This window comes from Protobothrops mucrosquamatus, unplaced genomic scaffold (genome assembly GCF_001527695.2).
Source record: "Protobothrops mucrosquamatus isolate PMUCROS unplaced genomic scaffold, P.Mucros_1.0 scaffold3841, whole genome shotgun sequence".
NCBI classification, from domain to species: Eukaryota; Metazoa; Chordata; class Lepidosauria; order Squamata; family Viperidae; genus Protobothrops; species Protobothrops mucrosquamatus.
The window spans coordinates 31,450-53,790 of NW_015389792.1; the positions used below are offsets into that span (position 1 = coordinate 31,450).

General features: G+C 41.4%; 1 protein-coding gene across 1 annotated transcript in view; it reads left to right on the top strand.

Moving 5' to 3' along the window:
- LOC107298274 (membrane-associated guanylate kinase, WW and PDZ domain-containing protein 2) overlaps window positions 1-22,341 on the top strand; it is a gene marked incomplete at its 5' end in the record, with an annotated part of 59,243 nt that overhangs the window by 25,038 nt on the left and 11,864 nt on the right. The window contains one exon of the mRNA XM_015827648.1: window positions 9,628-9,766. Within this exon, the coding sequence (XP_015683134.1) occupies window positions 9,628-9,766 (139 nt within the window). The remainder of the gene's footprint in view (window positions 1-9,627; window positions 9,767-22,341) is intronic.

Here is a 22,341-nt window from a genome sequence, read left to right on the forward strand (position 1 = left end):
TCTACCATCTTCTGGAGTCCATTGAAGCTCCCGCCTCCTGCTTCAGTGACTCCATCCAGCCCCCTCATTCTCTGTCGTCCCGTTCTTCTCTTGCCCTCCATCTTTCCCAGCATTAGGCTCTTCTCCAGTGAGCCCTTCCTTCTCATTAGGTGGCCAAAGTATTTGAGTTTCAACTTCAGGATCTGGCCTTCTAAAGAGCAGTCCTGCCAAGATGCAATTTTTTTCCTCTTTAGCTGGAGTCACTATTACCAAAGTACCTGTTTGAAGATGGAAAGACAACTTTATAATTAGGAACCTTCGGGAGCAGGAAGTGGGAATGTTTAAATTGAGGAGAAGGATATGAGAGTGTCTTAATATAGCTAAATGGATATCCCCCAAAGGATGATCAAGATTTGTTTTGTATTGCCCCAGAGTTCAGAACATGGAACGATTTATTTAAATTAAAGGGAGGCGGATTCTGATTAAATATTAGAGGGGGGAACCCCATCCTAAAATAGAAGCAATTCAGCTAGAGGAACCAACCCTCCATACGGATGGCATTTTCTTGTTCGCTGGGGGTGTTCAGGTAGAGATGGGATGAGTTTTAATTTGAACCCCTCATTAAACAGGAGGCTGAGAAGCTGACATGGCGGTTTTTCAGCACTAATGAAAAGATTCTACGAGAAACTCTGAATTCAGAGGACCCAGAAATTTTAAGCGTCCCATTTTTCGGTTCTTCTGATCCGCAAGGGATTTACCGGACACCGTTCGCCATTGCTAAAGGTTCTCCCATTAATGTATCATTGCCTCGTCTTTGAAAGCAAATCTTCATCGCCGCGGTCATACGTGACATTTTCCAGTTGATAAATTATGGTCCAAAATTCAGTTAGTGTCATTTGCTTTCTGGTCTGCCCACTATGAAGGAATAATCCAGTCCTAATGATCTCAATTGCATATGATCTCAAAACATACATCATTTCAGCTAGATCTGGAAGAAAAAGAGGGACATTTTAACAAATGGTGTGCCTTGTAAACTTCTCCTCTGCAAGCATCCATCAACGGATCCATTTTATACCTTAAAAGCCTCAAATTTGCTATCCACCGACGTATCCATTTTATCCCTTAAAAGCCCCAAATTTGCCATGCTACAGAATAAAGCTGCGATATTTGGGCACACCTGTTCTAAGGGTATCACGTTGTTGAGATCCCTAGTGTTGTGTCCCGTGCCTGCAGAAGCAGGCGCGGGAAGTTGCAAGAGTCCCGGGCATTTGCAAAAGCTGCCCGGGACCAGACTGACCGGCGCCGGCCTTGCGCGCATGCGCAAGGCGGGAAAGGACTACCTTGTGACTGGGGGGAATTGCCCGGGGATCGGAGAGTATAAATAGAGGCTTGCGCGCCTCTGGGGTTTTGTCGTTGTTCGTAGAATGGAGCAAACAATAAAGACTTGTTGGAGATGCTTCGTCTCAAGCGCCATTATTCCCAGGACTTAACACTGGCGACGAAGGTGGGATTCAATCTCTGCAGCTAAGAAAAGCTAGAAGACTCACCCAATGAAGTCCGGGAAAGAAACGGCGAAGAAGTCCGCGTTATCCGGCCAGTACGAAATCGCTGGAGGGTGCGTGCGGCTGCTGAAAACGACCCTGATCCTCGAACGGTGTGGAAGTCAGCGTTATCCTGCCAGTACGAAATCGCTGGAGGGTGCGTGCGGCTACAGAGACGACCCTGATCCTCGACCAGGGCTTGGAGACACACATTTCAACGGAGAGATCAGCGAGCTGGAGAAATCAACTGAGAGATCTGCAAGTGGAGTGGCCAAGATTCTACGGCCCACTCAAAGCGCTCCAGTGACTGCAACCATCCACACGAAGGTGGACAAGCGTTACCAACAGCTGGGAGGAGGTCCAAACATCGTCAGGACAAGGGCCCAGCTGAGATTCATTGCCTCGGACGCGGTGGACGCCAGAAGCGTGCAGAAGTAAAGGCTACATCGCTACGAGCTGCCTGGGTCGACTGAAGGAGTTTCTACTAGACAGCATGATTTGCCACGATGCGGCGGTTCCTTCACACCCTTCTACCAAAGGTGGCGTCCATGACGGGCGCAGCATTGTTTATTCTAGGGGGGAGGGGTGTTGTGTCCCATGCCTGCAGAAGCAGGCGCGGGAAGTTGCAAGAGTCCCGGGCATTTGCAAAAGCTGCCCGGGACCAGACTGACCGGCGCCAGCCTTGCGCGCATGCGCAAGGCGGGAAAGGACTACCTTGTGACTGGGGGGAATTGCCCGGGGATCGGAGAGTATAAATAGAGGCTTGCGCGCCTCTGGGGTTTTGTCGTTGTTCGTAGAATGGAGCAAACAATAAAGACTTGTTGGAGATGCTTCGTCTCAAGCGCCATTATTCCCAGGACTTAACACCTAGTAGCTAAGATGGGCCCTGAGCAATTTGATGGAATTATGTTTTATAATTGAAGGAATTGGGTATGTCTAGTTGAATGAAAAGAAGGACTAGCAGTCTTCCAATATATCTCAGGGGCTGCCACAAAGAAGAGGGGGGTGTCAACCTCTTCTCCAAAGCACCTGAGGGCAGGACAAGAAGCAACGGATGGAAATTAATCAACCAACCTTGAACGAAGGAGAAATTTCCTGACAATGAGAACAATTAACCAGTGGAACGGCTTGCCTTCAGATGTTGTGGGTGCTCCATCAATGAAGGTTTTTAAGAAGAACCATTTGTCTGGAATGGTATAGGACTTCTGCTTGAGTAGAGGGTTGGACTAGAAGACCTCCAAGGTCCCTTCCACCTTAGTTATTTTGTTATTCTGAGAGAATGTCAGCAGTATTAACGTTTATTGCCAGCAATGTCTTACATTTTCACACCTTTTGGTAGTTTGGACCTCCTAAGTTCCTTCCAACTCTGTTATTCTATTATAATTAAACAAAAAATATAATTAATTAGCACGCTAAACATTATTTAGGAATTCATTCTAGGTTAATAATAATAGTAAAGTTGGAAGGGACCTTGGAGGTCATCTAGTCCAACCCCCTGCTCAGGCAGGAAACCCTATACCATTTCGGACAAATGGCTGTCCAGTCTCTTTTTAAAAACCTCCAGTGTTAGAGCATTCACCGCTTCTGGAGGCAGGTTGTTCCACTGGTTAATTGTTCTAACTGTCAGGAAGTTTCTCCTTAGTTCTAGGTTGCTTCTCTCCTTGCTTAGTTTCCACCCGTTGTTTCTTTTCCTGCCTTCAGGCGCTTTGGAGAATAGCTTGACTCCCTCTTCTTTGGGGCAGCCCCTGAGATATTGGAAGACTGCTATCATGTCCCCCCTCGTCCTTCTCTTCATTAAACTAGACATACCCAATTCCAGCAACCGTTCTTTATATGTTTTAGCCTCTAGTCCCCTGATTATCTTTGTTGCTCTTCTCTGTACTCTTTCTAGAGTCTCAACATCTTTTTTACATCGCGGTGACCAAAACTGGATGCAGTATTCCAAGTGTGGCCTTACCAAGGCCTTGTAAAGCGGTATTAACACTTCACGTGATTTTGATTGTATCCCTCTGTTAATGCAGCCTAGCACTGTGTTCCAGTGGCTTCCGTTAAGGCTTCGTACGGGCTCCATTCTGAATTTAAAGTGGAATCTCCTTCTCATCAATCTCAACTCCCATTGCTAAGTCTTTGGTCATCTTTTTTTTTCTAATCTAAAGCATTTGGAAGACATGAAACTAATTCTCTACTGTGTTCTTCTTTATCCACTCTTAATAAAATAGGCATTAGCTTTTGATGGATCAGAATCCTAAAACTCTAGTAACATAATACATTGCAGTAAGACATAAGTGAAATAATAGACAAAGTAGATAAATGCATTTTCTTGAGGGCACTTGAATTGATTTCAGCTGCATATTTTATGTCATCTTAATAAGAAACAAATGGGGCATCTATTATATAGCCTATTTTCAAAAACGGTTTAGCTCTTATAGTCAAAGAAACCTAAACAGAAAAGAAAGGACTTCTTCTTTTACACTTTTGATTAATTTTATTCTTTAATAGTCAGCTTGTCTAACTGCAAGTATGTTCATAATTCATGGAAAATTACCTGCAAAAAAGAAAGTCAGGCTATTAATCTCAGTTTTAATCAGGCTAAATTCAACTTTTTATTTTTTTTTAAAAAAATGATAATGTTAAATTAATGTGGTTAAATCTGAATTATCTATAAGAGTACATACATTTTTCCCCTCTATGGAATGAATTAGCATAGCTTATTGCTGCATTATGCAAACATTTCTGGAATATATTTTGGAAGAAAATTACAACTCGTAAAATAAAGAGTCATCCAGAATCTCGATGTAAATCTTCTGTTAACAGAACAGTGTAGGTCAAAATGCATATTGGTTTATTCTTCTACATAATTTAGATGGCCACCTAAAATATATTGCTGCTTAACAATTTCCGGGGCATTCATTGATTCAGGATCAATCAAATGACAGTGTTACCCAGATTTATTAAACATTAAAGTCCAATCATTTCCCTGTGGGGGCTCCATCGTTGGAGGTTTTCAAAAGAGACTGGATAACCATTTGTCTGAAATGGTCTAGGGCAGGGGTAGGCAACCTTGGCTCTTTTATGACTCGTGGACTTCAACTCCCAGAATTCCTGAGCCAGCCACGCTGAGGGAAAAGGGAGAGGTTTCCAAGCTGAGCCACGCTGGCTGAGGAATTCTGGGAGTTGAAGTCCACGAGTCCTAAAAGAGCCAAGGTTGCCTACCCCTGGTTAGGGCCTTTTGCTTGAGCAGAGGGTCAGACTAGAAGACCTTCAAGGTTCCTTCCAACTCTGTTATTCTATGTTCTGGGTTCTCTGTTGTATGACATGGGGACTTCCTAAACTTTTTTGCTTCCCAGATAATTCCTCTACTTTTTTTTTAAAGCATTCCTAGTTAAGGAAAATCATCCAAATAAGGTTTAATCATCCTACTTGGACAGGAAACTACTGGTTAATGTCCACTAAACTTAACATCAATAGTATAATAATTCTCAATGAGATAATGGGATGCAGCTTAAGCACAGAGACACAAAACCCACAAGAGAACTATCATTGCTTTGTTCTGTTGCTTAATTTGTAAGGCTCTAACCAGCTCACTGCAGGCTTAGTACCAAAACTACACCCTAGGACAGGGGTAGGCAACCTTGGCTCTTTTATGACTCGTGGACTTCAACTCCCAGAATTCCTGAGCCAGCCGAGCTGAGGGGAAAGGGAGAGGTTTCCATGCTGAACCACACTGGCTCAGGAATTCTGGGAGTTGAAGTCCACGAGTCATAAAAGGGCCAGGGTTGCCTACCCCTGAACTAGGCTATGTCTGATCTTTAAAAACAAGCCTGCTCAAGCAGGAGAACCTAGACCAGGGGTAGGCAACCTTGGCTCTTTTATAACTCGTGGACTTCAACTCCCAGAATTCCTCAGCCAGCATGGCTCAGCTTGGAAACCTCTCCCTTTCCCCTCAGCATGGCTGGCTCAGGAATTCTGGGAGTTGAAGTCCACGAGTCATAAAAGAGCCAAGGTTCCCCACACCTGTCCTAGGACATAATGTAGCCCTATTCTCCTTTGTCCCCATTATATATAGCAATGAAGAAGAATAGCATGGATTCCTTCTAATAATAAAGACTCGGGGTGCTTCCCACACTTTAGCGTTTGTGATCCTTAACAACCCCTGAAGGAATGGAGCCATCGCTTCATTCAGGCTATCTAGAACAGGGTGAGCAACCACTTGATGGTCAGAAGGAGCTGAGGACTTGGGACCTCTGGTGTGACAATAATGCAGAGCGCACAAGTCAGTCAGAATGGTTTTTCACTCTCAGAGTCATTAAATTGATGTCTAAATTTGATAAATATTTCCGAACGCAGATAATTTTAGTCCGTTTTGCATCTCATAATGGCTGGGTCGCAAATATTTTGACCTGAGCTACTATTTGCAGTTCAGGGTTCAACTGTATGGGTCTTGGTGCTCTCCGAGCTTGGTAATTTTAGAACGGAACAGAACAACAGAGTTGGAAGGGACCTTGGAGGTCTTCTAGTCCAACCCCCCCTGCTCAAGCAGGAGACCCTCTACCATTTCAGACAAATGGCTGTCCAATCTCTTCTTAAAAGCTTCCGGTGATGGAGTAGTACGGAGTAGTTGTAGTATTTGAGGTGGATTGTAAAACCATGCTAACTTAATCTATGTTAGGTAACTTATGTTTAGTTTTTGTTATAAGCCCACATGTGAGCAGACTTTCCCAAACACCACAAGTTGCCTTGCCCTCTCTTTCTGTCAACGGGAAGGATGGGGGAAGGAAAAGATACCCAAACAATTTGTCTAGAAATTACAATCCACATTTAGAAAGACAATGTCATTTTCTGCACAGGCAATTAGTCTGTTCCAGGAGCTTTAATTATGGAAATGCATTAAATTGGCAGACAATGGTACCCTGGGTGCACAATCAGAGGCTGTTTTGATCATTAAAAGTTGCCACTTAACAGAGGCTGGAAGCCCACGCACATAATTACATTTTGTTCTGATGTGGCCGGGAAATAGTCCACCTGGAATGAATTTGGGTGATTGGCCGAACTTTGCTCATTCAGGAATGACATGCAGCATCCTTGGTTTAAAGTTTAAACTTTAAACGAAGCTTGGGTAATTATTTTGAATTATTTGGAAACATCTGAGGTGAACCAGGGACATCTGCTGAAAATATTTACTGAGATGTTAAAATCTGTTTTGTCATTTCAGGGCTATTGGAGGGGCAAGGTTTTAATTCATTATTCTTTAGGAAAGATGAGAACATAATAGAAGAGAAGCAAATATATATACACAACCCACATAATTATATATAAAACATCTATGGGGATATGGCAGTGGCCTCCTAACTTAATATCCAATTCAGTATCCAGACTATCGCCTCTGGATCCTCTACGGAACCAGAGAATGCACGTTGTGGGCAATCATGCACAATATGTTTGCATATTAGCACCACAGTCACGACAAGGGGAAGACGAGTAGAGTAGAGTAGAGTAGAATAGAATAGAATAGAATAGAATAGAATAGAATAGAATAGAATAGAATAGAATAGAATAGATATTGGAATATAGAATGGAATATAGAATGGAATGGAGTAGAGTGTAGTGTAGAGTAGAGTATGGAATGGAATGGAGTAGAGTAGAGTAGAGTAGAGTAGAGTAGAGTAGAGTAGAATAGAGTAGAGTAGAATAGAATAGAATAGAATAGAATAGAATAGAATAGAATAGAATAGAATAGAATAGAATAGAATAGAATAGATATTGGAATATAGAATGGAATGGAATGGAATAGAGTAAAGTAGAGTAGAGTGTAGAGTAGAGTAGAGTATGGAATGGAATAGAGTAGAGTAGAATAGAGTAGAATAGAATAGAATAGAATAGAATAGAATAGAATAGAATAGAATAGAATAGAATATTAGCATTATATCTATCGGTAGCTCTACACGTACAGAGTAGTGTAAGTATGCTTGGAATAAAAATGTGTTTTGGTTTTGCTTGCAATACACAGATCAAAATTATACCATTACAGTCCTTGCCGATAGCATGTTTGCTCTGCCTTGTACTGAGAAATTTTTTTTGTGCGTCTCATGAAATGCAAACAAAATGCCAGAAAAAAATGTGACCAGGAAGCTGGAATTGCCTTGCATCAATAAAGGGAAGATCTGGTTTGGCTGGGAAGATCTGGCTTGTTAAAGAGAGTCAATAGACATTTCTTGATCGTATTGAGAGAACTCCATCAGAACAGTATAAATGATTTGCCTACATATAGAAGAAATATTTTGAAGGACCTCTAAATGTTTGTCCCCCCCCCTCCAAGTACCCTTTATTATAATGGTTTCTTAAAGATTTATATTTTTCTTTGTAATTAGCCTATCAATAATCATGTCATTTAGATGTTCCCTCCGAATATTATCTGCTCATTGTTGTCAGAAAGCCAGCCGCCCAATTTCATAGCTCACTGCATGGCTGATGAATCTGAATTAAGCTGAATGGCGGCCACACTTCCTTCTGAATGCAAAAACAAAAGGAAAGGAAAGTGTAATTAAGATGCAACTTACACTGGACTTGCAGAATTGCAGAAGGGCGGTGTGTGCGAGCAGGCCCTTCAGTGTATGGTACCACTGAAACACAAGTGTTGATTCGGGGAAACGCAAACGGGGTGGAACAATATGTTTACTTAAAGAGATTCTGAACTCTTCAATTGATCAATCAGAATAGAGCTGGAAGGGACCTTGAAGATCTTCTACTCCCCCTGCTCAAGCGGGAGACCCTATACCATTTCTGAGAAGTCTCTTCTTAAAAACCTCAAGTGATGAAGCACTGGAACTTCACAACTTCTGAAGGCAAGCCATTCCACTGATTAATTGTTCTCACTGTCAGGAAATTCCTCCTTAGTTCCAGGTTGCTTCTCTCCTTGATTAGTTTCCATCCGTTGCTTCTTATCCTGCCTTCAGGTGCTTTGGAGAATAGCTTGACTCCCTCTTCTTTGTGGCAGCCCCTCAGATACTGGAAGACTGCTATCAGGTCACCCGTAGTCCTTCTTTTCTCTAACTAGCCATACCCAGTTCCTGCAAGCTTCCTTCATATGTTCTTCATATTCTACTCAGTGATTATTCTTCCTGCATTTGTGAGATGTCTTAACTTCATTTTCAGAAACAGACTGAGGCTGCAGCTCTACACAATAGAGCCACCACACAATAGATTCCTGAGGTTCCAATTACATTCCTGAGGTCATTGCAATGTAAATAGTTTTGCAGAAGTCAATGGGGTGGATTGGATGAGGTGTTGGACCAAGACTAGGAGCATTCAAATTCAAGAATATTGCAATCAGTTTTGACCACCGTGCTATAAAAAAGATCTTGAGACTCTAGAAAGAGTGCAGAGAAGAGCAACAAAGATGACTTAGGGGACTGGAGGCTAAAACATATGAAGAACGGTGGCTGGAATTGGGTATGTCTAGTTTAATGAAAAGAAGGATGAGGGGTGACATGATAGCAGTCTTCCAGTATCTCAGGGGCTGCCCCAAAGAAGAGGAGTCAAGCTGTTCTCCGAAGCACCAGAGGGCAGGAGAAGAAGCAACGGATGGAAACTAACCAAAAAGAGAAGCAACCTAGAATTAAGGAGACATTTCCTGACAATGGGAACAATTAATTAGCCTCCAAAAGTTGTCAAGGCTCCAACACTGAAGGTTTTTAAGAAAAGAATGGACAACCATTTTCTGAAATAGTATAGGGTCTCCTGCTTGAGCTGGGGGGGGGGTTGGACTAGAAGATCTCCAAGGTCCCTTCCAACTCTGTTACTCTGTTAAGTCAGTTCTGGAAGATCACGAGGTGACTCGGCAAGTTTGTCTCTTTTAGGCTAGTTTTCGCCACCAAATTGTGGCTCCTGGAAGATTCACCTTGGATGTGAGACTCCAAATAGCCACAATAAGAAAGAAGAGGAGGAGCAGGTAGACTGAGATACGTAGAACTTTAATCCGTTAAGCAGCAGGGCGAAAATCCAGATTCAATGAACTTAGCAGTGTGTGAATTAATCGCTGTGGTGCTCATGTGTGAAATGCTGTGTCTACGAGGACTAACGTGGTTTCCTTTTTGTCCCAACCTGGCAGGTGGGCGACCAAATTATTGAAATCAACGGGGAAAGTACAAGAGACATGACCCACACCAGAGCAATAGAACTCATCAAATCCGGTGGCCGAAGAGTACGGTTGTTACTAAAACGTGGAACTGGACAGGTCCCAGAATATGGTGGGTTTCCTCTTTTTTTGTTGGTTTTTTTCATTGTCATTGTGGTTGTGGTTGTGGCTGTCGATTTAGTGGTCCTCCCATTTCGAAATAGCTGTACTGTGTTTGGTGTTGCACGGAAGTAATGCTGCAAAAAAGACTGGGAGGGAAAATGTTTGCTTATGCAGTGGCGTTTCCTCTTTGTCTCCATCCTGAAGGAACGTTCCAGAAAGACTCTTAGAGGAATTCATCTTTCTGGAAAATTCTTTCATCCTCTGAGGGGAAAAAAAAATATGGAGGTGGTAGAAGAAAGATCCATTATAAATGGATCTTTCGTCTACCACGTCCATATTTTTTTCCCAGAAGATGAAAGAATGTTCCAGAAAGACTCTCAGAGGAATTCATCTTTCTGGAACATTCTTTCATCCTCTGGGGGGGGAAAATATGGAGGTGGTAGAAGAAAGATCCATTATATGGATCTTTCTTCTACCACGTCCATATTTTTTTTCCCTCAGAGGATGAAAGAATGTTCCAGAAAGACTAATTCCTGACATCTGGACTCACTTCCTTTCCACCCCATTCCCTACAGTAAACATTAGTACAACAACAACTGAGCCCAAGATTTCTATTGCTAACCGAGATGGTTTTTAAGTGAGTTTTGGGCCCTTGTACATCTTTTCTGGCCACAGTTGTTAAGTGAATCAGTGCAATTGTTAATAACACCGTTGTTAAGTGAATTTGGCTTCCCCCTTGACTTTGCTTGTCAGAAGGTTGCAAAAGGGGACACTGCGACCGTCATAAAATTCTGAATTTTGATCACGTGACCATGGAGATGCTGCACTGGTCATAAGTGTGAAAACGGTCATGTCCCTTTTTTCAACGCTGCTGTAACTTCAAACGGTCACTAAATGAACTGTTGTAAGTCAAAGATTACTTGTACTGCTATACCAAACTGGTGCAGTATTATCCTTGCTGAGATACATGTTTTTCTTATATGATTATATGCTTCTTATTTTGGCAAAATAAATACAATTACAAGGGCACTCAATTTGACACTCCCGCCTACCAAATTGTCATTAAATGCAACATTACGGAGGAGAGGATACCTTAACTACACAGAGGCATCCTGTTATTCTTAGGATGGGGTTTTTTTTAATGACTAAATCGTTCCCACTCCCATTTTTTCCACTAACAAATTTGCATATAATTTTTTGGGGGAAAAGCCTGCAGATTAGTTGGCTGCTGATGCAAGTCCTTTCTACAATCAAATATTTTGAAAAATTTTTCATGCGCGGAGGTTCCCACAATGCCTATTTTATTTCTCTTTCGATGCTTGTTTGGAACTTGCTAGACTTTTTTTTTCCTAGTATTTTTATTAGCTTTTATTTCACGAGAGAGTTTTTTTTTAATTTGATTTTAATTGCTCTGGCTTTAATGCGCTTTTTTAATGGGAAGAGGAGTAGGAATACACCTTTATCGAATAAAACAAAACAAAAGGGGATCAGCTGCATATGCTATTTTTCCCAGTAGAACTATCTGGAAATTGTTAGTGTTGATTTTCCATGCATGAATGCAGAAAAAAAGATATATTCATTTGGGACCTGGTTTCTTCTATGGTGTGATGCATGAGATAATGTTGCTTTTCCCTTGTATGTGGCCTTCTACGTGTAAATATCTGCATGCTGCAATGTTAATCATTGGTCTTCGTCATATTTCATGTGCTAGGCCCCGCAGGGGTAGGCAACCTCGGCTCTTTTATGGCTTGTGGACTTCAACTCCCAGAATTCCTGAGCCAGCATGGCTCAACTTGGAAACCTCTTCCTTTCCCCTCAGCGTGGCTGGCTAGGGAATTCTGGGAGTTGAAGTCCACGAGTCCTAAAAGAGCCAAGGTTGCCTACCCCTGCGCTAGGGGGTATCTGCAGATTTTTTTTCCAGAGGGAAAAAAAACACCTTGTAGCTTTGAGTAAATTTCAAATTTCCAATAGCTTTTTTGCAATCATTAACCAGCAGAAAGAAAAAAGAGGAGAAAATGGTTTTTGAATCAGGTACTCCTTGACTTACGACCTCAACTGAGTCCAAAATTTCTGTTGCCATTTGCTAAGTGACTTTTGCCCCGTTTTACAACTTTCTTTGCCACGATTGTTAAGTGAATCACTGCAGTTGTTAAGATAGTAACCCGGTTGTTAAGTGAATCTGGCTTCCCCCGTTGACTTTGCTTGTCAGGAGGTCGCCAAAGGGGATCACGTGACACCCCCTGGACGCTGCGACCGTCATAAATACGAGTTGTTTGCCAAGCGTCTGAATTTTGATCATGTGACCCCGGGGACGCTGCAACGGTCGTAAGTGTGAAAAATGGTCGTAAGTCCCTTTGTTCAATGCCACTGTAACTTCAAACTAATAATAATAATAATAATAAAGTTGGAAGGGACCTTGGAGGTCATCTAGTCCAACCCCCTGCTCAGGCAGGAAACCCTATCTGTCACTAAACTGTCACTAAACAAACTCTTGTAAGTCAAGGACTCCCTGTATCCAGAACATGGATATTTTTTTTCTTTCTGCTGGTTAGTGACCACAATAAAGTTATTTGTAATTTTTGATTAATAAATACATTAGGAGGGAAGGGGGTAAAATTTGTCTAGAGTCGGTACCTAAGCAAGATCAGGAATCCCAAGAACTGTATATTAGCTTGGAAAGTTGAAAATACTCTTGGAATAAAGTGCTTTTTATTATTGCAAACAGAACCACCTGTCCGTGAGGAATTATATTCAACTCAAAAAGGTGATTTTAGCTTCTCCGAGAAACAGGCAGTCCTCGACTTACAACGGTTCATTTAGTGACTGTTCAAAGTTGCAACATCACTGACAAAAGTCACGTGTGACCTTTTTTCGCACTTAACGACCGTCGGTCACACGATCAAAATTGAGACGCTTGACCACCGACTCGTATTTATGACGGTCGCGGTGTCCCCAGAGTCACGTTGATCCCTTTGTGCGACCTTCTGACGAGCAAAGTCAATGGGGAAGCCTGATTCTCTTAACAACCTGGTTGCTAACTTACCAATTGCCGTGACTCACTTAACAACGGTGGCAAGAAAGGTCGTAAAATGGGGCAAAAGTCACTTAACAATCACCTCACTTGGCAACAGACATTTTGGGCTCAGCTGTGGCCGTAAGACAAGGATTATCTGTACATAAAAATCCTATTTTAGGTTAAAAAATAGATGTCTACATATCGACCTCTGAAAACTTTTAAGAAGTGTATTTTATTGCTAGTAGCATTAACCAGGACTGAGATAATTCAGACAAGATTTTATTTTCGTTGTATTTTTCTTCTGATGAGTTTGTTTTATAAAAGAAAAAGATGTTGCGTGCAAAGAACAGGGACATTAAAACTTCCACAATCAGTTTGCATTTTTATGTGGCCGCTGTCTTGGAGGCTGTTTTTTTTTAAAAAGCAACATAATCTAAGGCAGTGGTTGTCAACCTGTGGGTCGGGACCCCATTTGGGGTCGATCGACCATTTCATGGGCGTCGCCAAGCAAGGCTGTCCGCCATTTTTTTGTCCGCCATTTTTTTTGTCCGCCAATTTTTCCCCTTTTCCAGCGGGTGCCTTACCTCCCTTGGGCTGGGCCAGCTGGTGGTTGGCCTGCTCCATCTCTGCTGCTTGCCAGCTACGCCTCGGCCGGCGCCGGGGGCGGAACCACGCATGCACGGCGCTCCCAGGCAGGGAAAGTCCTTGACTTACGACTGGTTGGGTAGTCCTCGACTTACGACCGGTTTAGTCCTCGACTTACGACCGGTTTAGTCCTCGACTTACAACCGGTTGGGGTCGCGGCATTAAAAAGGTTGAGAACCACTGATCTAAGGGCAAATACGTAAATGATTTAAACTGTGCATCTCTCTGTTCTAAAATACTCTAATTAAAGGCTCTTAGGACTGATCAGAATTTTTTTAAAAAAACAAAGTAATGTGAGTTTATTATTATACAATTGTTCAACAAAACAATCATGTGCATTAATCTGGGTTTATTCTATTACAAAAAGGGAGAAGAGAATCGATAAAAATGAAGTCATTTAAAACTTATTCAAACACACACACACAAAAAAAAATGGGGAATCAAATGCATTTGAAACCCACATCTCACATAATTGTCTCAAGTGTGCAAAAGCGGGATTAAGAATACTAATGTCTGCCGAGAAGTGTGGGAATCCCTAGAGAGTTGTGTTGCTCTCCGCTTCTATAAAATGACATTTAAGTGGAGTTAAAAGGCAATATTGTGCCTCCAGAAAAACAAAGTTGACAGGCTGCCGTGAAAAGAAATATTAAAAAGTGTCCCAAGGAAAGTCAAATTCTCCGTGACAATAAACCATTTATTGTTAAAGGCCATTTCTTGCACCGGCTCCAGTTTTGAAGAAACTTAACAGGCAAAAAAACTGAGGAATTAAAAGTCATTTGATGTTGACTTTTCCACGTCACGTTACGAGGACTTAGCTGGCCAAGAAAAGCTTCTGACAGTCAAACAAAGATGTTTGTGAAGATTATGCACCTCAAAAGAGGCAAAAGTATAGATCCAAAGCAGTTAGTCTGCAGGGGATTTAAAACATCCACAAGAAAGGAAGATTATCCACACTCATCTGCTAGTTACAGGCAGTCCTTGAAGACCACAACTGAGCCTCAAATTTCTGTCATTAAATAAGACATTTGTTCAGTGAGGTTTGCCCCATTTTACAACATTTTTTGCCACAGTCGTTAAATGAATCACTGCAGTTGATAAGTTAGTAACTCAGTGGGTTAAATGAACTTGTGTTCCCCATTGACTTTGCTCGTCCGAAGGTCGCAAAAGGGGATCACACTATCTTGGGACGCTGCAACTGTCGTAAAGATGAGTCAGTTGCCAAGCCTGCGAATTTTGATCACATGACCATGGCGATGCTGCAAAGGTCGTAACTATGGAAAATGGTCATAAGTCACATATTTCAATGCCGTTGCAACTTTGAACGGTCGCTAAACAAACTGTTGTTTAGTCAAGGACTGTCTGTATCTTGGGGAAGAAGGGATCTAAGCATTCTCCTGCCTATTTTCAGGTCCTTTCGTTTTAATCTTGACTAACACAAGATCTAAACCAGGGGTCTTCAAACTTGGCCCTTTTATGACTTGTGGACTTCAACTCCCAGAATTCCTGAGCCAGCCACGCTGAGGGAAAAGGGAGAGGTTTCCAAGCTGAGCCACGCTGGCTGAGGAGTTCTGGGAGTTGAAGTTCACGAGTCATGAAAGGGCCAAGTTTGAAGACCCCTCCCAGAATTCCTCAGCCAGGCACGCTGGCTGAGGAATTCTGGGAATTGAAGTCCACAAGTCATAAAGGGGCCAAGTTTGAAGACCCTTCCCAGAATTCCTCAGCCAGGCACGCTGGCTGAGGAATTCTGGGAGTTGAAGTCCACAAGTCATAAAGGGGCCAAGTTTGAAGACCCCTCCCAGAATTCCTCAGCCAGGCACGCTGGCTGAGGAATTCTGGGAGTTGAAGTCCACAAGTCATAAAGGGGCCAAGTTTGAAGACCCCTCCCAGAATTCCTCAGCCAGGCACGCTGGCTGAGGAATTCTGGGAGTTGAAGTCCACAAGTCATAAAGGGGCCAAGTTTGAAGACCCCTGATCTAAACACACAGGCCTAATGCAGCTCACTTCCTGAGCTCTGGGGACGATGGGAAGTTTTTGAAATGAAATTATGAGTTCATCAACAGGAAAAGTGAGACTAGAATTGAGAACTGGTTACTATTTTAAATTAATGCCAGTTGGGTGATGATGGTTACGGTACCGATCTAGAAACGGGGGCACGGGGAGTTCTCGTCTACTCAACCAAATTTGAAATATTATGGCATAAACCAGCCATGATCGCCCCAGTGGTTATTGGCACATTGGGTGCCGTACCCCCCCAAAAAAAAATCTTAGATGGCACTTAGAATAGAATAGAGCTGGAAGGGACCTTGGAGGTCTGCTAGTCCAGCCCCCTGCTGAAGCAGGAGAAGCTACACCATTTCAGACAAGTGACTGTCCAGTCTCTTCTTAAAAACCTCCAGTGATGGAGCATCTTTATAAAAAAAAAAAAAAGATGTAGCAATCCTGGTCTAGGGTGATGTGAATGTGGCATTTCCATCCCAAAGGTGCTTTATTTCCAAAAGGCAACTGGGGTTTCTTAGTTTTTTTTTCTTGGAAAGCGTTGGATGGCTTCTCCTCACTTTCCATCCAGGAAGCTTCTCCAGTTCTAGACCCCAAGGAAAAACCAAGGATGTTCAGTGGCCGTTTGGAATAAAGCACCTTTGGGACAACCATGTCCGGGATGACTGAGCATCTCCGTAGAGGTTGCATTTCTATCCAACGTTGACAGACAAAACTATTGGGTGAAACGAACTGGTTTCGTTCAGATCTTCCTGTACCATCGTTTAAACTTCAGAGGCCTTTGGGGACCACCTGAAGGCTTATTCCTCACTTCTCCTACCCAGGTAGTTCTCCACTTATGACCACCACGGAGTCCAAAATTTATGTCGCTAAGCGAGAGATGTATTGCTCCATTTTACGAACTTTCTCGCCACAGTTGCTTAAGTGAATCGCTGCAGTTGCTAAGTTAGCAACACGGTTGTTAAACGAATCCGGCTTCCCCCGTTGACTTTGCTTGTCAGGAGGTCGCAAAAGGAGATCATGTGACATCCTCACCCACCCCCCGGGACCTTGCAACCGTCATAAATATGAGCCCGTTGCAAATGTCTGAATTTTGATACACGTGACCGTCGAGATGCTGCCGCGGTCGTAAGTGTGAAAAACGGCCGTAAGTCGCTTTTTTTCCCAGTTCCCTTGTAACTTGGAACCGTTGTAAGTCAAGGACTGTCTGTATGTCTTGCTTCTGAAACATGTCTGCAGTTCTTTTTCTTTTATTAATCGTCTGCATGCCTCTTAAATGTCTTCTCTGTATTAAAAAAAGTTGGCTATTGCTTCTAATTATGTAAAGCTGTTTTGCTGTAGATGTTAATAATAATAATAATAGTAGTAAATGATTAATAATGTCTTGATGTTACTGCTTCTGTTAATTCTAATGATTGGTCCTAGGCTGTTCCTCCCCTTCCTTTAGGAACGCTATCTTCCAGTCTCTCCATGTGCATGAAAAGTGACAAGCATGGGTCCCCCTATTTCTACTTACTGGGCCACCCTAAAGACACGGTGTGTACACTCTGCCATTTGCTAATCTACTTTCATTTGACAGATTTCTTTTCTCTCTCTCTCTCTCTCTTCTTTTTTTAATGGAGCTTTGTCCAATTGCTTGTGACATGTATGATGCCTCCTCAAATCTGAAAAATGTAAGAATAACGGAAGAACAGAGTTGGGAGGGGCCTTGGAGGTCTTCTAGTCCAACCTGTTGCTCAAGCAGGAGACCCTAGACCAGGGGTCTTCAAACCTGGCCCTTTTATGACTTGTGGACTTCAACTCCCAGAATTCCTCAGCCAGGAATAATAATAATAATAATAATAATAATAATAATAATAATAATAATAACAACAACAACAACAACAACAACAATAATAATAATAATAATAATAATGGAGAAGATAAAATACAAAGTCCTACAAATAGAAATAGGAAGACTGTGGCAAAGGCAAGCAAGGGTAGTACCAATAGTCATAGGCGCCTTGGGTGCAATCCCAAAACAACTGGAGCACCACTTGAACACCATTGGCATTGACAGATTCGCCATTAGTCAATTGCAAAAGGCGGCCTTACTAGGAACTGCTTCCATCCTGCGACGAGATCTGTAATACCATCAACATCCACATCTGCCTATCCCAGGTCCTGGGTAAGGACTCAATAGGTAGACAAAATGTCAAATCCAGTCTGAATATCTGGCTGATTGTGCGATGATCCATAATAATAATAATAATAATAATAATAATAATAATAATAATAATAATAATAATAATAATAATAATAATAATAATAATAATAATAATAATAATAATAATAATAATAATAATAATAAAGTTGGACGGGACCTTGGAGGTCATCAAGTCCAACCCCCTGCTCAGGCAGGAAACCCTATACCATTTCGGACAAATAGCTGTCCAGTCTCTTCTTAAAAACTTCCAGTGTTGGAGCATTCACCGCTTCTGGAGGCAGGTTGTTCCACTGGTTAATTGTTCTCACTGTCAGGAAGTTTCTCCTTAGTTCCAGGTTGCTTCTCTCCTTGGTTAGTTTCCACCCGTTGCTTCTTGTCCTGCCTTCAGGGGCTTTGGAAAATAGCTTGACTCCCTCTTCTTTGGGGCAGCCCCTGAGATACTGGAACCCTGCTATCATGTCCCCCCTCGTCCTTCTCTTCATTAAACTAGATATACCCAATTCCAGCAGCCTTTCCTTATATGTTTTAGCCTCCAGTCCCCTGATCATCTTTGTTGCTCTTCTCTGCACTCTTTCCAGAGTCTCAACATCTTTTTTACATCGTGGTGACCAAAACTGCATGCAGTGTTCCAGGTGTGCCCTTACAAAGGCCTTGTAAAGTGGTATTAACACTTCACGTGGTCTTGATTCTCTCCCTCTGTTAATGCAGCCTAGCACTGTGTTGGCTTTTTTGGCAGCTGCAGCACACGGCTGGCTCCTATTTAAGGGATTGTCCACTAGGACTCCGAGGTCCCTCTCACAGTTGCTACTATTGAGCCAGGTTCCACCTATACTATACCTGTACATTTGGTTTTTCTTGCCTAACCTTACTTTTTTCACCCTTGAGTTTCACTTTGTTAGATTGTTGAAAAGTTCTGTTCATTCATTTCAGTGGAAATGAACCTTGGCAGGAAAAACACGTCGATGTTACATCCAGTTCATTTTTAATCCTATAATGAAGAGGCCCAGACATTTTTTCTGCTTACATTATTTTTCTGCCATCGAGGGTTGTTGTTTTTTTCTGAATGATTTCCCCCACACACACAATGAATAGCCAACTCGGGTGGTGTTCAGCGTCACCTAGCAGAACTGCTGCAGATGAAAAATTCAGAGGAAAAAAAAAGATGTTTTTTTTTAAACCTGCTAAATTATTGGCAGGTTCAGTCGTGCGCCCCTTAAAGAAGTATGATCTGACAATCAGCTCACTGATCCAAACCAAGAAAATCTGTGGAAACTAGCTTTTTTAAAAAAAGATATTTCGCTGCATTTTATTTTTTCAAAGAAGTTGACGTTTTATTTAAAACGTTCCCAACTTTTACTTATTCAGGCCGTGCCTTCGTAGGAAATGTAGATCCCATCCAAATGAGTCAGTTTGGATGGTGAAGCCACAAAGATATTCCAAGGAAATTGGTTAAGTGTAAAAAGTAGAATAGATGGCTTAAATCCCATCTTATTACCATGGTATCCAAATTCAGTTCTCCTTCGAGGAGAATATTCAACATTCATTTGCAAAAAAACAACCAAAAAAACCCCCACTTTCCATTCTAGGGCTTATTTCTTAACTATTTTTATTTATTATAAAAAAAACTAAAATGCATAATTCAGTTTAGGCATAACTTTCTTTGTGAACCAGGATAAATGATCCCAAGTTCATTACAGAAAATATATATTTTTTTTAATTTCATACATACAGTATGAATAGAATAGAATAGAATAGAATAGAATAGAATAGAATAGAATAGAATAGAATAGAATAGAATAGTTGGAAGGGACCTTGGAGATCTTCTATTCCAACCCCTGCTGAGGCAGGAATCCCTATACCATTTCAGACAAATGGTTGTCCAATCTCTTCTTTAAAAGTTCCAGTGTTGGAGCTTTCACCGCTTCTGGAGGCAGGTTGTTCCACTGGTTAATTGTTCTAACTGTCAGGAAGTTTCTCCTTAGTTCTAGGTTGCTTCTCTCCTTGATTAGTTTCCACCCGTTGCTTCTTGTCCTGCCTTCAGGCGCTTTGGAGAATAGCTTGACTCCCTCTTCTTTGGGGGAGACCCTGAGATATTGGAAGAATGCTATCAAGTCGCCCCTAGTCCTTCTTTCAATTAAACTAGACATACCCAATTCCTGCAACCATTCTTTATATGTGTATTATATTCACATATTGATAGAGATAGAAATAGAGATAGATAGATAGATAGATAGATAGATAGATAGATAGATAGATAGATAGATAGATAGATAGATAGATATACAGAATATAGAGATATAGATATAGATAGATATAGATATAGAGATATAGAGATAGAGAGATATAGATATAATGTCATTTGAATGTGAAGATGCACTTGTCTTCTCAATCTAGAATCCAGAAAAATCAAAAAACAATTCAGATTATGAATAAACAAATTTCTGGTTGAAACCTGATACGTTTTAATGGTTGAAAAACGGCATCATACATGGCTCAGAATTAACGACTGTTGCAATTCTCTATTCTACCTTATGATCTGCTGTAACTTAACACAATTAACCAACCTGAAAACTGAGATTGTACGATATCCCTTGCATAGAAAAAGGTTTAAAAGAGTCTATCTAATCCTCAAGAGGTCATCCTTTCACTTCGGTGGGTCTGCAAATGACAATTCTCTGACCCCCAGGGGGTCGAAAGCTTCAGTTGTGCAACTGAAACCACAAGATCAGTTTTATGTCATGTGAGATGCACATTTACAAAATAGAGGGGTGGGTGGATTTGATCTTGTGGTTGAATTGCCGTCTTTGACTTTTTGGACACAGAGACAGCTACTGTTAACTCAAGGTGTTTGATTTTACTTGATCCNTCACGGCCGACAAATGGTCATCCAATGTCAGCCGTGGATCCAGGAGGACTCCCAAGTTGCGCGCCCTCTCTGAGGGGGCCAAAATTTCGCCCCCTATAGTCAGCGATGGAGTCAGCTGACTATGCCGAGGCGCCGGCAACCACAGCCACTCGGTCTTGGAAGGGTTGAGCCTGAGTCTGTTCCTCCCCATCCAGACCCAAATTCAATTCTCCTTCGAGGAGAATATTCAACATTCATTTGCAAAAAAACAAAAAAAACACCCGCTTTCCATTCTAGGGCTTATTCTTAACTATTTTTATTTATTATAAAAAAAACCTAAAATGCATAATACAGTTTAGGCATAACTTTCTTTGTGAACCAGGATAAATGACCCCAAGTTCATTACAGAAAATATTTTTTTTCTGATTTCATATATACAGTAAGAATAGAATAGAAGAATAGAATAGAATAGAATAGAATAGAATAGAATAGAATAGAATAGAGTAGAGTAGAGTAGAGTAGAGTAGAGTAGAGTAGAGTAGAGTAGAGTAGAGTAGAGTAGAGTAGAATAGAATAGAATAGAATAGAATAGAATATGAAATGGAGAGAATAGAATAGAATAGAATAGAATAGAATAGAATAGAATAGAATAGAATAGAATAGAATAGAATAGAATAGTTGGGAGGGACCTTGGAGATCTTCTATTCCAACCCCTGCTGGGGCAGGAATATCCTATACCATTTCAGACAAATGGTTGTCCAATCTCTTCTTTAAAAGTTCCAGTGTTGGAACATTCAGAATTTCTGGAGCCAGGTTGTTCCACTGATTAATTGTTCTTACTATCAGGAAACTTCTCCTTAGTTCTAAGTTGGTTCCCTCCTTGATTAGTTTCCATCTGTTGCTTCTTGTCCTGCCTTCAGGTGCTTTGGAGAATAGATGGACCCACTCTTCTTTGGGGAAGCCCCTGAGATATTGGAAGACTGCTATCAAGTCGCCCCTAGTCCTTCTTTCAATTAAACTAGACATACCCAATTCCTGCAACCATTCTTTATATGTGTATTATATTCACATATAGAGAGATAGAGATAGAGATAGAGATATAGATAGATAGATAGATAGATAGATAGATAGATAGATAGATAGATAGATAGATATAGATAGATAGATAGATAGAGAGAGAGAGAGAGAGAGAGAGAGATAGAGAGATAGAGAGATAGAGAGATAGAGAGATAGAGAGATAGAGAGATAGAGAGATATATAGAGATAGAGATAGATAGAGATAGAGAGAGAGAGAGAGAGATACAGAATATAGAGATAGAGATATAGATAGAGATAGAGATAGAGAGATAGAGATATAGATATAATGTCATTTGAATGTGAAGATGCACTTGTCTTCTCAATCTAGAATCCAGAAAAATTAAAAAAAAACAATTCAGATTATGAATAAACAAATTTCTGATTGAAACCTGATACGTTTTAATGGTTGAAAAACGGCATCATACATGGCTCAAAATTAACGACTGTTGCAATTCTTTATTCTACCTTATGATCTGCTGTAACTTAACACAATTAACCAACCTGAAAACTGTGATTGTACGATATCCCTTGCATAGAAAAGGTTTAAAAGAGTCTATCTAATCCTCAAGAGGTCATCCTTTCACTTCCGTGGGTCTGCAAACGACAATTCTCTGACCCCCAGGGGGTCGAAAGCTTCAGTTGTGCAACTGAAACCACAAGATCAGTTTTATGTCATGTGAGATGCACATTTACAAAATAGAGGGGTGGGTGGATTTGATCTTGTGGTTGAATTGCCGTCTTTGACTTTTTGGACACAGAGACAGCTACTGTTAACTCAAGGTGTTTGATTTTACTTGATCC